We start from the raw sequence: 14163 nt of genomic DNA on the forward strand, positions 1-14163 counted from the left end.
TCACACCTTGCCTCTCTGTGTGTGACCTTACTCAAAAGCCTCATGCCACCCCACCACTCCCCCAACCCACATTTCTCCCATTAGAAAACCACTCGAACATCTCACCCCCCAGAACAAAAACCCTCGCTGTCGAATAGCTACATATGATACTACCCCGAAGCATATATGCCCTATGGCTCCCGCTATCTAGACTGACGATAATATCGCGTACTGCCTCGGCGCTTATGCGGCTATTAGGGGCGCCAAGGCATCGCTACTATGGTACAAACAGAAGGCATAAGGTGCGCCCCAGTGAAGGGGAAGGACCAGTATTTACTGGTGACGGAATGGGCTGGAGGTATCATATGACTGGCTACGGCATGACACTCGAGGGAGTAATTTGTCCTTAGGCTAGGGGATTGGTGATCTTAATGTGGGGGTTAGAGAGGCCAAGTCTACTCGAGTACGGTAGAGGAGAGTGCTTAACTTCGAGGACAACCTGGGGAAGGTTGGGGCTGACATTACGCCGGGGCATTACAGGATTCAAGTGAAGTATACGGCACAAAACACCGATTTTCAATATGTACCTATAATACACAGCAACAAAGGATGAGAAAAACCCAGTATTTTTCCCGACAGAGCACAACACAAATACCCAGATAGTTGAATATCGGGCGGGTTACAGGAATTGTTCTGCGGGGACGAAGGTCTGGGTTCCGAAGGGGGGTCAGAATCAGTGCTAGGGCCGCTACCCCCCATGGGATTCCACTCGAGTATCATACAGAAAACTGTACAGTACATAGCAACAAAGTAGGCCAACCTTATGTCCTGTATCTGGGATTTGTCAATAAAATTTTTTAGAAAATTCATAATACTAAACTGCCCTTTGACACTCCACTTATCATCAGAGTTTAGAAGACAGGATCCACTATCATTGTTCCCGGTCTCTAATCGAAAATCGGGAAAACCACGGGGGGGGCGAGTTTCTTTGTTCCTAACATGGTACGAAATGCCACTCGGGTACTCGTTACAGTAGCCGAGCCCCGGAGGTTAAATTTAATCGTGCCTGTAAGTTTTGGTGAAGCAGCTGTAACAACACAGCACTGTGCAACACCATAAGGCACCAGAAGGACAGACACCATTGGGCGCTAAGTTACAGCAGAAAAGCGGTGACTGATTTCGCCACATGCTAATTCACTGCGCAAGAACTCAGGAATGTCTACCACCCCCTATTTCCCTTCACCGTGATTGTGACCTATCTCATTGCACTCGAATGCTGTACTAGTACTGTACGAAATTTACCGGTGCTTCACTCCACAGAATGTACGGTACTCGTAACTCGAGGTGCATAAAATTGCACCACAATCACCGTTTTTTAAGCCTCAGCCAATTTCACTTTCCTTCCCGCGAGGCCACCGTTCCACAAATGAGACACCCACTCTATCTAAAACACCCCATGTCTTACAGCATCGCAGTGCACATACTTCACCGGCAACTTCCGCTCCAGCCACCGTACACGAAAAGCGAAATCCTTAGCTGCACAGCTATCTCTGAGATCCATAGATACGGTAGGTTGAAGTCCTATATACGGTGCAATAAAGGGAGCAACAATGCCACAGGCCGCCAGACTCTAGGCTATCAGGCCTTCATACCGTATAGCACACTTATATAGAGAATAGGAAGTGTGCTGATGGACGAGTACCCTTGGTGCCCCGCCCCCCCGTTCTGGTACTGGTATCCCAGGGGCTGCTGTGAATATAGACAGGGGACACGGGGTTTTATGGAAGTGGCCGCAGTACAGTGCTTGTACAGTACCTGCCTGAGCGCGTGGGTGGTGTCAAGGGCCCCAATGCTTTTGCGTACGGACGCCAGTAATCTGGCGACCAGGGCAGAATTCTTGGGTTGCGCCCAGCTACGATACGAGCCAGGGAATCATGCAATATCTTTCGTTTCCCCCTAAAACTGTCATAGCTTCAACTCTAACTTCTCTAAGTCGAGGAAAATCCTCATACTTGATGCTTTCCCTCACCGGCTTGCATAAGGTGCGAACCCTAGCACCCCTTGAAGTTACTAAATCACGTGGTTGGCTCTAACTTGCCCTTTGCCCACCGAGTCCAGAGGACACTTTTGTCCAAGCGAGATAGATGCACATGCCATCTCCAACCATTGCTATTCCTGGTTGGGGCCTGGAGTTTGAGCAACTACTGCGGGGCTTATCCTCGATATTGCTACGTTCGGTGGAGATGGGGGGGAGAACTCCTCTAAACCGCCCAAGTGTCAAGTATTGAGGAGATAGGTAACTCGAGAACAGAAGAGAACTCCTCGAAATGACATCTATTCCGGAAAGCCCTGTGCAAGCCAACAAGACACCCGGTACGGAAACGACAGGTTGGTGGGATACTCTCTGGAAAAGACCACTACTGCCACGGCCATCTCAATCCCAACCTGTAAGGAAAAAAATCGCGTGGGCGGAAATCAAAGTTTAATCCAGAAGTGTAGTCACAGTAAGAGCCTGTTCGGGTTGAACATTTGAAGCGGAGCGGCGGAAGGACCCCATCCGAGGAGGAAATGAGGCAGATGGGGTTTTCTGAAAGCTACAGAGTTGGACAAATCCCCTCGCCCTTTCACCCATAAACTTCTTTCCGAAAAATAAACTCACATCTCCATTCGGCTCCCGCACGATATGCTTTTCCAGTTGGCGCGGATTTCCTGCTTGTCCGCTTCTCCATGTGCGCTCGCCTCGCTCCCGTAATATCTTGGCCAAGACGTGACGGCAGGCATAGGATCGAGGCGGGGGCACTGGACGGGGATATATGGAACGGGGCGTTGAGGATGCGGTTATTTATGATAATATTATGTCCCTGGCATAGAAAAGTGTTGCTTTTGATTTTCTCAATCCCAGAGTTCAGAAATTCAATCCCATCCTCTTTTTCGAGGGTGAAGTGGGGGGTTTTCTTTTTTTTTTCGGAAAAAGCAGAGTTTTTGGCCAGCGAACACGGCCGCCTTCTTTGAGATGTCATTTCTAGGCGATATGGCTGTTTTCCTGAGAAAATTCCATACCTCTTTGACAACGAACGGGGCTTGAATAAACTATGAAATGCGCCATGGGGTCAATCACCCCCCCCTGACAATAATTACACACACGGAAACTTGGCAAACATCAACCTTAGATCTCCTATCCCCTTACCTAAAAACCCTAGCTCGAGTAAGTGATATCATACTTCCTTCTCCTTCGATCTGTAGTGAGATATCCGGAAGGTTTTCACCTCGCCCTCTTGGGCCCACCTTACAACACCATACCCATACAGTATGATGCAAGTTACCATGCAACTGCTAAATCATCCGGTATCACTCGGGAGTCAATTTTTTTGTTGGCGGTGAGCCTCCCTGAGGCTGGGTCGAAGGCAGGGGCCATGCTAGGATTAGGGGTTAATGTGCTAGTGGGGATAAACTCTTCTGACCAAGTATTACCAGGCATCGGTCATGGGTTTGATTTTTTATATAGGTCAACTCCCACGAGTATGATAATATGGTGGAATGAATTAATGGCCCAGCAGGGTTGACGTGTTGGGCTGGATGGAGGAGTACATTTCCGTGATGTAGTCAGAAGAGGAGAATGAGAATGAGATAACCCACCAGTAAGACATGGGAATTGTGTATCGTACAATACATCAATCAATCCGGCAACCCCTCCAAAGCTACCGACTCTCATTGCCGAAAGAAAGAAAGGGTGGGAAGGGGGTAAAAAAGAAGATAAACTTAGCTCCTCGAACCAGATCGGGCCCTCGCAGTAACGTATTGACGCCCCGTTAGGACTTTGACCCGTTGTCATCCCCTATACACCCCTTAAGGTCTGCCTCATCGAAACTTGCTTGATAACCATCGTCTTCATAATCCTATGATACCTTCCACCAGCTCCCGTCCCACCATCTCTGCCCTTTGGTACAATCCCCTCCGCGCTCCCACTGCCCTAGGAATAGGCCCTCCTTCCAATGTTCATGTGCCCCACGTTACCCACCTACGCCCTGTACTGGTACCACCCCCCCGTGCGCTGGCTTTGGAGAAGTGCGCCGGCGGGATCCGCTGTGGGAATGCTATAGCTAGAGCGGAGGTTGGGGAGGCGCTGGAGAAAGGGATGCCGTGGGGGTAATGGTAAATTGAGGGCTTTGAGAGGCCGGCTGTGGGGGTTGTGAAGTTTGTACAGTATAGTGCGGAGGAGAGGAAGAAGAGACGAGGGTTATTGGCGGAGCAATTGAGGGGGTTGAGGAGCAGATTGTTGTTAGAAGAAATTCGAGGGTTGCCCAGACACGGCGTGGGGATCGCGGGTGTCTCCTTTGGGGTATATGAGTGGGGGGTAAGTCTAGAGAGAGGGGAGGAGGGACGTTCATGTAATATCATAGAGCGAAACATGAAGAGCAATCTAATCATCGCCCCCGGACACACCCTTTTACAAGTTAGCCTTCCATCCAGCGATATCCGAACGAGTGACAAGCCAAGCACACAATCCCCCCGAGGCAAAATCCCAACAAGCAGTTCCCTCCTCCTCTCCAGCTCCAAACTCAATACCTTGGGAATCGGCAAAGCATTTATCACCCCATCCATCAAAAGGTTAACCCGCTCGTAAATCGTAATCCTAGCATTCCTATTAACGAACACTTTCCTAAATAATTAATGGCCCAAATCTCATGAACAAGGTTAAACCAAGACAATCCCGATAACAACGTATGATATATCGTATAATTTTTTGCTCGCGCAGGTTTGCCGGACCCAGGAAGCGGGGGCGGAATGAGTGTAAGGAGAGCTGCTTGAGTCGGAGTTAGCCGGTCCGTCCTGCGCTAGGTACGGCCAGACTCCAGAAAAGCGGTTTCTCGAAACCGAAACCCGGCCTGGGCTGGGCATCTGGCGGCTGTGAGTAATTTCGACCTCGCTGACCCGGGCTCTTCAAAACTATGACCGGGCTGGCTTAGGATCACTCGCCTACTTCTTATTTAGTCACTTGGTAGAGGAGAGGAAAAATAAAGAGGCGCGCCACAGCCGGTGATATGATCTGATCATCTAGTTTAAACGCCTCCAGTAGCCATATTCTCGAGAAAACCCTCAAGAAAGCTACCACAAAAACCAAAGCCAGAAGCGTACTCTCCGCAGAACCATAAATCCTCTCTACTCGACGATCGATCTAAGTGCCCAATTAGTATTCAATAATTGAAGAGTGGCAGGTTTCCACTCTTAAAGCGTCATATACAACTGGTATATGAGGAGTGTATAGGTTGGCGATGTCTACACGCTGTCTTACAGAGAGGTTTGCGAACCGGCCAAGGTGGGTACAGGAGGTGGGTTTAGATGGAACTGCAGAATGGATTTCGAGGTTTCAGTGTGGAAGGCGTGAATCTGTGTGAGGGCGACCCCGAACGAAGAGAATTGCGGAGCATTTCCTATTGATAAATTTACCATACCACAGAAACACTTAATAACCAAACGTCTTTCTATTTCAAGATTGGTAGCGTCGCTGAACGGTTACAATATATAGCACACGTAACATAAATTATTCCATACAACTCTACATTACTCTTGCTTCTTGCCTCTATCATTGCCTTTTCCTTTCCCCTTCTCAGCCGGCAACTTATCTTTCGGCGCTCGGCCAGTGCCTCCCAACCGATCTTTTAGCTTATCGGTTAGCCCGCCCTTCTCTAAGTCAAGCCTTGCCAACCGCTGTTTTCGAGGCCTGCCTGCGAGTACCCAGCGGAAAAAGTTGAGGTCGGTTTCTCCACTTTGGCTGTACAGGATTCCTGCTTTGAGAAGCACAAGGAGAAGAATAATAAACGCCAAGAGCGGAATAGAGACTGCAAAGTAAAGCCATAGGCTTGTGCGTTCCAGCTGGTAAACGTTCATCCCGAGTATTGACTGCATTCATTAGATGATGGAGCTGAAGACCAGATAGCAGAGAGGTAAATACAGCTACAAACGATAAAGGGAGAAAGACAAAAGTCATCCACGTTAATCGGCCAATACTTCGGCCTTGATCAACTGCCGCCCGGCTTTCTTCAATTGCTATTGTATTGAAAATCTAATTGCACCTGGTTTCAGTATTGGGTAGGGCCGATGGTCTGTCCTCCAGGTACTAACCAGGTTTTGAATATCATCACATTGCTTCCTCATCCTCTCAAAGTCAAGGATTTTCTCACCGAGAGTATCTTCGATGTCTCCAAATAACAGCCTAGCATCCTTTGGCCAGAACATATCATCACGCACTTCACGACTACAAAGCGCGGTAATCATTGTCTTCTGCAAATTAAGTATCGAAAGATGTGTGTCTAGCGCCGACTGTTGTCGATAAATATCTCTCGTAGTCTCAATCATCGGCGAGGTAAAAGCTTCCTCCTCCTGCATCGAGAGACATAAATTAGCGTATCTCTTGATATAACCTAATGGAAGCTGACTTACCAAAGCACGGACTTTCCTCTGATTCAACTCAAGTACCCGTGTCCATTTGAACGTATATTTGAAGTATCGGTGCAAAAAGTGAAAGATATCCTCACTATCTTCTTGATCAATATCCTCTGGCTTCCGCGACCGTGCCCGATTATTTATATCATCACAGAACTGACTCATTCGCCACTGAGTCTGACATTTGCGGGGAATATATTTGGACCGCTTTGGCTGATTATAGAATATCGCCGTCTTTTTACCCGTCTCGAGATCTCTTCGAATCCATATGGCAGCTCGACATATATCAAACCCTTGATCACTAGCGCTAGTAATTAGCAAGCCCGCGTAGGAAAGGTGATTGGAGATACTAACGATTCTTTGTGCTCCAGGCTAAATGGATCCCACTTCCACGATAATACGTGATGTCGTCTGTAATTCTCAAGCTCCGGGAATGTTTGTATATGGTAATTTCGTTCGGTGCCCAATGGCACCTGTCGAAGGAAGTCAAAGCACAACGAAAAGACTATCATACAAAGTTCAGCCATGCCAGAAACTCGGTTTTGTAAGGGCTAATTATACCGTTCGCTGATGGGGGGTGGAGGTTTGCAGAGAAGCCATCTATAAAGAGCATGTCGTAGAGGCACTGTATTTTGATATCGTAATGTATCAACAACGCTTTAAGAATATCTTGAGTCAAGCCAGCAAGAGAGCTGCGACGGGAGTCAGCTCTGTAGGACGAAGGTTCCGACAGTGTTACCTTACATTAGTGTAAAATGATCATCTTTTGGCGTCTATTTACTGCCTCGGACAGATCAGTTAGAAAATACATGAGCGATGGTAACAGGATCCTGTAGGTAACTCATACCGACATTGCCAACCACCTCCAAAATGCAATTCCGTTCCAGCCTCTAAAGTGCGGATCTGTTCTATTATCAACATTTGCCCCTTGAAGAGAACTTTCAATCAACAAGAGCTTACATTGATTCAGCTGCGGTGATAGCCACGCCTCGGCAATAACCTCACACGGATAGCCTGGGTTTGCCTTTAACCAAATCTCCCGTTCTTGGTCCATCTTTCCAAGAACCTTAAACAAAACCGTAGGAAATTGTCGCGGTCGTTTGTTGTTGAACCAATCGTCCACCGCTTCCGCGTCTACATACGTATTAGATACCCCTTTCCCGAATTTCCTCCTCTACTCACAGTGAGGTTTTTCCAATTCGTTTGATTCATTCTCCGAATCAACCCGAGAAGCAGTTGCTCCATCTTCTGATTCTCGCCCGGAAGCATTTCGCCTCCTCTTCCTCACGGGTTTCCGTGAGCGATGAGTGGTTTCGGCGCCGCCATCAGCGCGTGAAGGTAATAGCAGTGTGGAGGCAGGGGACGGTGAAGGGGACGGCGGAGTAGAGGTGGGGAATTCCAGCAATTCCACGGTGAGATGAGAATGCGAAGCAGGGTGATTTTCTTCCATGGATTCGGTCGCGTGAGGTTTTGTTTGCCCAGGGAAGTCTGGATAAAAAAATCGCGACTCGTGGTATTTGTACTGTACTAGTACCGGTAGTGTACACTTCTTCAGAGCCCCGACCAGCTGAGGCCGAAAAACCGATCGCGAGGACAGGGATTAACTCCCCCCACGCGAGGCTTACTATTACGCTAGAGTACGAGTAGGTTCTGGAATGCAAAGAATAAGCTCCCGGCGTCTATTGGACTGCACTGCTAAGTTACTGTACTAGTACAGTACGAGTACAGTACAAGCAAATTTGCTCTCATCGCCCAACGACAACCGCATTTGATATCACAATCTCGGATCACTTAGCACATATGGAATTACTTGCTAAGAACCTGCGAGTACTATAGTATCTACTCTCAAATATGGTAGTGCCGAGAAAGCTCTGCCTTTCATCAGAGCTCTTGCACCATTGTCACCATACCAATCTCTGACTAACCCGCCAAGCACTCTCCAGTCCCATCCTCACTAACCAGTCGAACCAATGAGCGAATTTTAGTTCACGGACAGTGCTTGACTCACATCGCAATCGAGAATCATGATAAGACATTGTCATCACAACGCCTTCATTTGCCAATACACCCACAAAACAACAACATCGTCAAAGATGGTGCTGCACACCCTTGCACCTCGCCAATACTACAATATGTGCATTATCGCTCCGTTATACGGTTTCTGGCGTTCGTGAGCGAGAATGTCACTCGGAGAGTGGGAATATCATCTACTCGTACTGGCCTAAGATTTATGACGGTAGTCTAGAAGTTCCCAAGGAACATACTGCCCCGCCCGCAGAACCAGCTACTCGATAAGCAATCGGCAGCGAATACGAACCATTTATACGACTACCTTTGTGCGGAAGTTACGGGCCGCAAATCGAATGGTTTGGATGATTGGATGGGAGCCCATAATTGATACTACACACGATAAATTACATATGGACGAGATGCTTATAAACAACAATATGAAGAAGCCGGGGATATCACGTGCTGTCTCCAAAAAGTCACCCTCGATTGCAACACTTGCTATGTACTCGAGTAGATAGATCCCGCATCTGCCTCGTTGAGACATTACTCGGAATTCTTGGATTGGTCTTAGTTAGGATGAAGGATCTTTGGTATGTCAGAAGAGCCTTTAGCGCCCAGGAAGGTTTGGACGGGGAACATCAATCAGTAGTGACCAGAATCCTTGGGCTTGAGAGTGTTAGTAGTACCGGAATAATAATAAAAACATAAAACCCTGATTCACCCGTTCCACTAGTAGTTTAATTAGGTCTCCTTTGAATGCCTCCTAACTAAGTTGATTTTCATTTTTATGTTTTAACCCAGCCATAACTTCCTTAATTCCTGAAGCCACCACCTGGGCGCTATCAAAGGAAATCAAATGAAGCCGCAGTATACTTGCGCAATTGAAAGACGGCATTGACAGTTTTTTTAGATCTAGTATTTCCTCTTTCACACCCCCCGGTCGGACACTCGTTTTGTTTTCACTCCATAAAAATAATGACCTCTCTCCTTCCACTTCTCGAGACCGGACCTAAACACGGCAAAGGGAAAGTTGCTATTGGGGGTATTACTTCAATATGGTGGAAAGTAGAGTATGTCTAGATACCCTCCCTATGATACTATTTGGCGCATCGGGATACAGGAAACAACAAGAGCCATATCGACACACGACTCTATTGATAGCACATATCGGTAAAAGAAGGTGGTATTTGAGATATAGTCACTCGTGAAGAGTGTCTGCGAAATGCCCACCGACCAACCCCGTCAAAAATGCTAGCTTACGTAGTTGATTACAGCGAAAGGTCACAATAGATTGTGACTACTGACTCAATTGCACAATTCGCACCATCCCATATTACCAACTTGCTTTCTTCGTTTAATAATAGTTAACCTATCAGTCTATGTAAAACCTGTAAAAAAGAAGCTGAGCTATTGCTCGGGCAAAACTGGGAATCCGAGTGAGATCCTCTGAATATCACTAGAATATTCTATCTGGATACCAAATGACCGCCCTTTTGTCTCTATCATATTATATCCTGAGGTGTCATAGAAATACATAGAGCCTCCAAATATTTGAGTGGCCCTACAGGTAGGTGGAAATAGCCTAACCCCTGGTTAAGAACTATCGTGAAAGCTAAAAGTTAAATATACTCTCCTCCACGCAACTCATACAACACCTCACTAACCTCCCCAGCCTTCAACTCCCATTCGCTCCCACTCCACACCTTCCACACTCAACTTCTCTCAAAACTACCGCTTCAAATATTGCTACCTCAGGTTGAGAACAAAGAGAACAAAAAGAAAAAAGAAAAAAAACTCTTCACAGCTAACAATTCCAGAAGAAACCAATCTCCACTCAAAACCAGCACCCGAAACTAAATCTCAAACATGGTCTACTTTCCTCAATTCTTCAACCTCAGCATCCCCGTCAACAAATCTCACCCTTTCCTCCCTCCGGAGGTCGAGATCCGCCAAACTGCCACAATGGGCTACTCCCTCTTCGTCCTCTCTGACATCCCCGCCGGGACGCTCCTCTTTTCCGAATCTCCTCTGATCACAATCAAGCACGAAGACGTCCCACTTCAAACCCTCATCCAGCAATCACTCTCCCCGGCCGACCCCCGGATCATCCGCAGCTTCTATAACCTACACAACGCCCACCATCGCTGGTCTTACTCACCCCGGACGCCAGCTCAGGGACTGGCAATCGAGGCTGGTATCTGGTTGACCAATTGCATCCTATTATCTCCGTCCACTAGCGCTGTCTTCGAAGCCATGTCCAGGATCAATCACTCTTGCATCCCGAACGTCGAGCTTGAGTGGTCGGAGGAACGCGGGCTGATGGGACTCTTTGCTACGAGGGACTTGGCCGCTGGCGATGAGGCTTTCAGGAGCTATTTCGAGGATAGGGTTGGGCATAGGCTTGTCCAAGTTCGCCAGGAGTACTTGACGGGTGGGTGGGCTTTTGAGTGCGGGTGCAGGAGATGCGTTAATGAGGCCGCTTACTGGAATGAGAAGGAAAGGGCCAGCGTTTCCGGTTAGACTACAGTTGGTGTTGAGGGTGGGAAGAGTAGAGGAGAGTTTAGCCATTGGATTAAGTTAGATTGGAGAGGGGGAGGTATACTTGCTTTTGCTTACTTTTAATGGATGGGGTCGGGGGTATTGATGATCGGATGTGAACACTATAGGGATCACGAGGTGATCTCTTTTTTTTCGCCCCAACCTCTAGGTAGCTAATGTTGCTAGCTTTTTTCTTTAAAAAAAAAAACAACCAAACAATATCTACTTTAGGTATTGTACACCCCACATGGTGCCTCGAGTAAAACGGTAAACTCCTTCAAGTGATGGTGTATCGACCCCCCCACCACGGCTTTTTCCTCCCCTTCTCCCAAAAAGAAACACCAAATAGACCACCTTCCCCCACCCCGACCCCATACCATTATAACCTCGCCGGCCGCATACCCCCTTCCCACTCGACAGAATTCCCACCCCTTGTGATCCCAACTCCCATACCCCAGTCGATCCCGATATAATGCCACATTCACATCGCACATCCGGTAGGACCGCAGCGCGAGCAAACGGCGGTAGGCATGATGGGTCCGTCAGTCGCGATTCAGCAGTGCGGTGAATAATGCCAAACTCAACTCATGGAATCTCACTCGGTGTTTATGTTTACCAAAACAGGAAATGGGGGGTGTTGTGTTGAGATGTGATAGGTTCTCCGAGGGAGGAGGGGGAAGGTCGGGTCCGTGCAATTGGATGTTTCATCCTACATAGTATCCTCCACTTGTCAGTCGGTAGAAGTTAATTAAGGGGATTCCCCCAGCAAGAGCGGGGGGTGGAGATCTCGAACTGAATGGTCGCCGGTTGTGCGGTATCATGCCTAGGAAGCCTTTTTCGTTACTGGGGGTGAGATGGATCCCCCTGAGGCATTGGGGCTGTTCTGGTACTTTGTGCATAGGACTATCTTTTTCGGGCAGGGGGTAGCCATGTGGCTGACCATTTAGGGTTTGTTGGGATGATGGGTTACAGATTGCGAATTCCTTTTGTTTGAACTCCACTGAATCGGGAGTGGGTGACGCCAATAATATTTCCGATGCTCACGTCGCGGTGGCTGCTACAGTAGGTGAGTGGACTTGAGCATTTGGGAAACTGCTTCGAATGATTTTGTATGATACATGGTGAAATAAGGGATAATTGCAAAAGGGAAAATGGCAACACAACCCATTCCATCCCCCTGCCCATCTACTCAAAGCGTTCCCTTAAGTCCCCCTCCCCTCCGCTCCCTTCTCCACAAGCCCCTGCTCCTCCTCCAACTACCCATCCCTCCCCACCGCCGCCAGTGGCTCCGCACCATCCAGCATGCTCCTCCCCGCCCGTTCCCAATCCTCCTGATCCTGTCGATCCTGCCAGACCTTTCGCCGCCAGATGAATGCCGCCAGGAGGATTATTACGAGTGCGATCGACCCGAGAGCTATTCCTGCGATTATGCCTGGGGACTTTATTTCTCTGCGGGACGGTAAGTGAGAAGAATAGAAGATGAGAATACAGGGAGGAGTACACTGTGGTTCGGCCGGTAGCAGAACCCCCCGATCCCCCGCTAACGTCGAGTCGGGCTCTCCTCGGGAAAGCGGAGGCGGGGGTTGTGAGCGATTGGAGGAGGAGAAAGAGCAGGGCCTGCAGCGGTGATGGCATGTTTGTGGGCGTATTATGCGCAATAAAAATGTGTCCTTCACGGAACTATTTTGCTGAAAAAAATCGATAGGAGGGAACGATAGAGTTTGTTCGTTCGTCCCTTCGTTCCAAGAGGGAGACTAAAAGGATATACTGTGATGATATACGAAAAATCACCCCCGTCCATGGAAACAAGCACGACTATATGAGCCCGGATGTTTGGGCTGTGTCGTGGCACATCAGATACCGTATATCTCGTATCATAATTATGATACAGATTTTAGCGGGGCGGTATGCCCCACATAGGTTAGGGTAAAATAGTCCTCATGTTACCGTACGCCACCTCCTGGCTTCTTCTCTACTCCGGCGCCTGTTGGTAGGTAAGGGTTTATTGATCTCCTTCGTATTTCATACTGAGGGTGCCGTATAATTCCAAATAATTGGACATTGTGGTGAGTAGTCCAAAATTTCCTCCTCTGGAAAAGGGGCGGAAAACGCAGCAAAAGGTGTGTCGTTCAGCCCTCTCTAAAAAGACAAAAACTACTAGACCTTACCAGAGGCGAGTCGAGCGACATACCGTACTTGTAGTACACGGCCCAATTATTTCAGATTTTTCGGTAGTGTATCGCACTTGATATAGCCTCGTTTTGGCGTAATACGACGGGGTCCAGGCGTTGATTGCTGCGGTTAAGCTTCGGTTGCTTGGCTGAGTGGCTTGGAATATGGTACTGTAGGGACATGGCTTGGCTTCTGAAAGCTGATCCACCCGGGTTAGGATGTTTCCGACCGGATATGCAAGCATCCCACATCAGGTACGAGTACTGTACCCGAACACAGGAATCAAAATTTTGCATGGCACGTTGCCTATGCACACCTGAGCGCCCACACCAGATTCAGACTCAAATGTTTGGGTATCGTACTTCGTGAGGGGCTACTTGTACGATAGCTCGTGTTCAAAGAAAGTTTAAGAAGGTCCCTAGACATATTAGCCATATCCGATTGTGTTGTTGTTATTATATGGTATCGTACAGTACGTGACATACCGGCATCGTGCCGATTCATTTTCCACCGTAAAGTTACCGTAGTCCGCTCTTCTCGTGTTGCCTCCAACCAACCCAGCCGCATGAAATATCCCACAAGATACTACGATAGCCTACCAGCGATGCCCTTCATTTCCATCGTTGATTCAAGGAGGACTGGGGGATATGATAGGGCTGGTCCCGTGGCTCAGCCCGACCGCAAACCTGGTGACGCGAACCCCTATTAGCGGGGCCCGGGGAAGGGAATGCATAGCCCAACCGCATTCCTCCCCTGGCTACGGTAGGCTTTTGAGCGCTATGCGAGTGAAGCAACGTGAGGATAGGCGACATCATGGGCCTGAATCTGTTGGCGAAACGGGATACGGGAGTGTGGCTGAGAGCCTTCTGTTCCGCTCGGGATGCGGACATGGAATGGGATACCGGTATCTGGCTTGGACCTTTCTGCGGGAAAGGCTGTTTTGTTGGCGTGGCTAATAAGCCATCGCAATGCCCGGATATTCACTAGCCATTACCGTAACCGTGCCAAGGTTCCCACCAC

General features: G+C 48.4%; 3 protein-coding genes; 1 reads left to right on the forward strand and 2 right to left on the reverse strand.

Moving 5' to 3' along the window:
- Positions 1-5541: 5541 nt before the first annotated feature.
- On the reverse strand, positions 5542-7692 carry GSTUM_00008097001 (uncharacterized protein; the record flags this gene model as incomplete). The annotated part of the gene is made up of 11 exons (XM_002839844.1): positions 5542-5880; positions 5933-6043; positions 6103-6360; positions 6421-6724; positions 6778-6928; positions 6985-7115; positions 7168-7196; positions 7271-7326; positions 7384-7437; positions 7497-7557; positions 7606-7692. 11 exons carry the CDS (start codon positions 7690-7692, stop codon positions 5542-5544), a joined length of 1581 nt encoding a protein of 526 aa, XP_002839890.1.
- A 68-nt stretch (positions 7693-7760) lies between these two features.
- Positions 7761-8006, forward strand: GSTUM_00008098001 (uncharacterized protein). XM_002839845.2 has 1 exon: positions 7761-8006. Exon 1 carries the CDS (start codon positions 7841-7843, stop codon positions 7952-7954), a length of 114 nt encoding a protein of 37 aa, XP_002839891.1. The 5' UTR covers positions 7761-7840; the 3' UTR covers positions 7955-8006.
- A 4048-nt stretch (positions 8007-12054) lies between these two features.
- GSTUM_00008099001 (uncharacterized protein) lies at positions 12055-12738 on the reverse strand. XM_002839846.2 has 2 exons: positions 12473-12738; positions 12055-12420 (listed from the first exon to the last, which is right to left on the reverse strand). Exons 1-2 carry the CDS (start codon positions 12604-12606, stop codon positions 12228-12230), a joined length of 327 nt encoding a protein of 108 aa, XP_002839892.1. The 5' UTR covers positions 12607-12738; the 3' UTR covers positions 12055-12227.
- Between the last annotated feature and the right edge of the window lie 1425 nt (positions 12739-14163).

The sequence above is a fragment of the Tuber melanosporum genome (assembly GCF_000151645.1).
Source record: "Tuber melanosporum whole genome shotgun sequence assembly, scaffold_42, strain Mel28".
NCBI classification, from domain to species: Eukaryota; Fungi; Ascomycota; class Pezizomycetes; order Pezizales; family Tuberaceae; genus Tuber; species Tuber melanosporum.

Coding starts and splice junctions, on each gene's coding strand:
- GSTUM_00008098001 (XM_002839845.2), top strand. CDS start 7,841: ATGAGAATGCGAAGCAGGGTGATTTTCTTCCATGGATTCGGTCGCGTG.
- GSTUM_00008099001 (XM_002839846.2), bottom strand. CDS start 12,606: ATGCCATCACCGCTGCAGGCCCTGCTCTTTCTCCTCCTCCAATCGCTC. Junction 12,421..12,472: donor GCTACCGGCCGAACCACAGT/GTACTCCTCCCT, acceptor ACCGTCCCGCAG/AGAAATAAAGTCCCCAGGCA.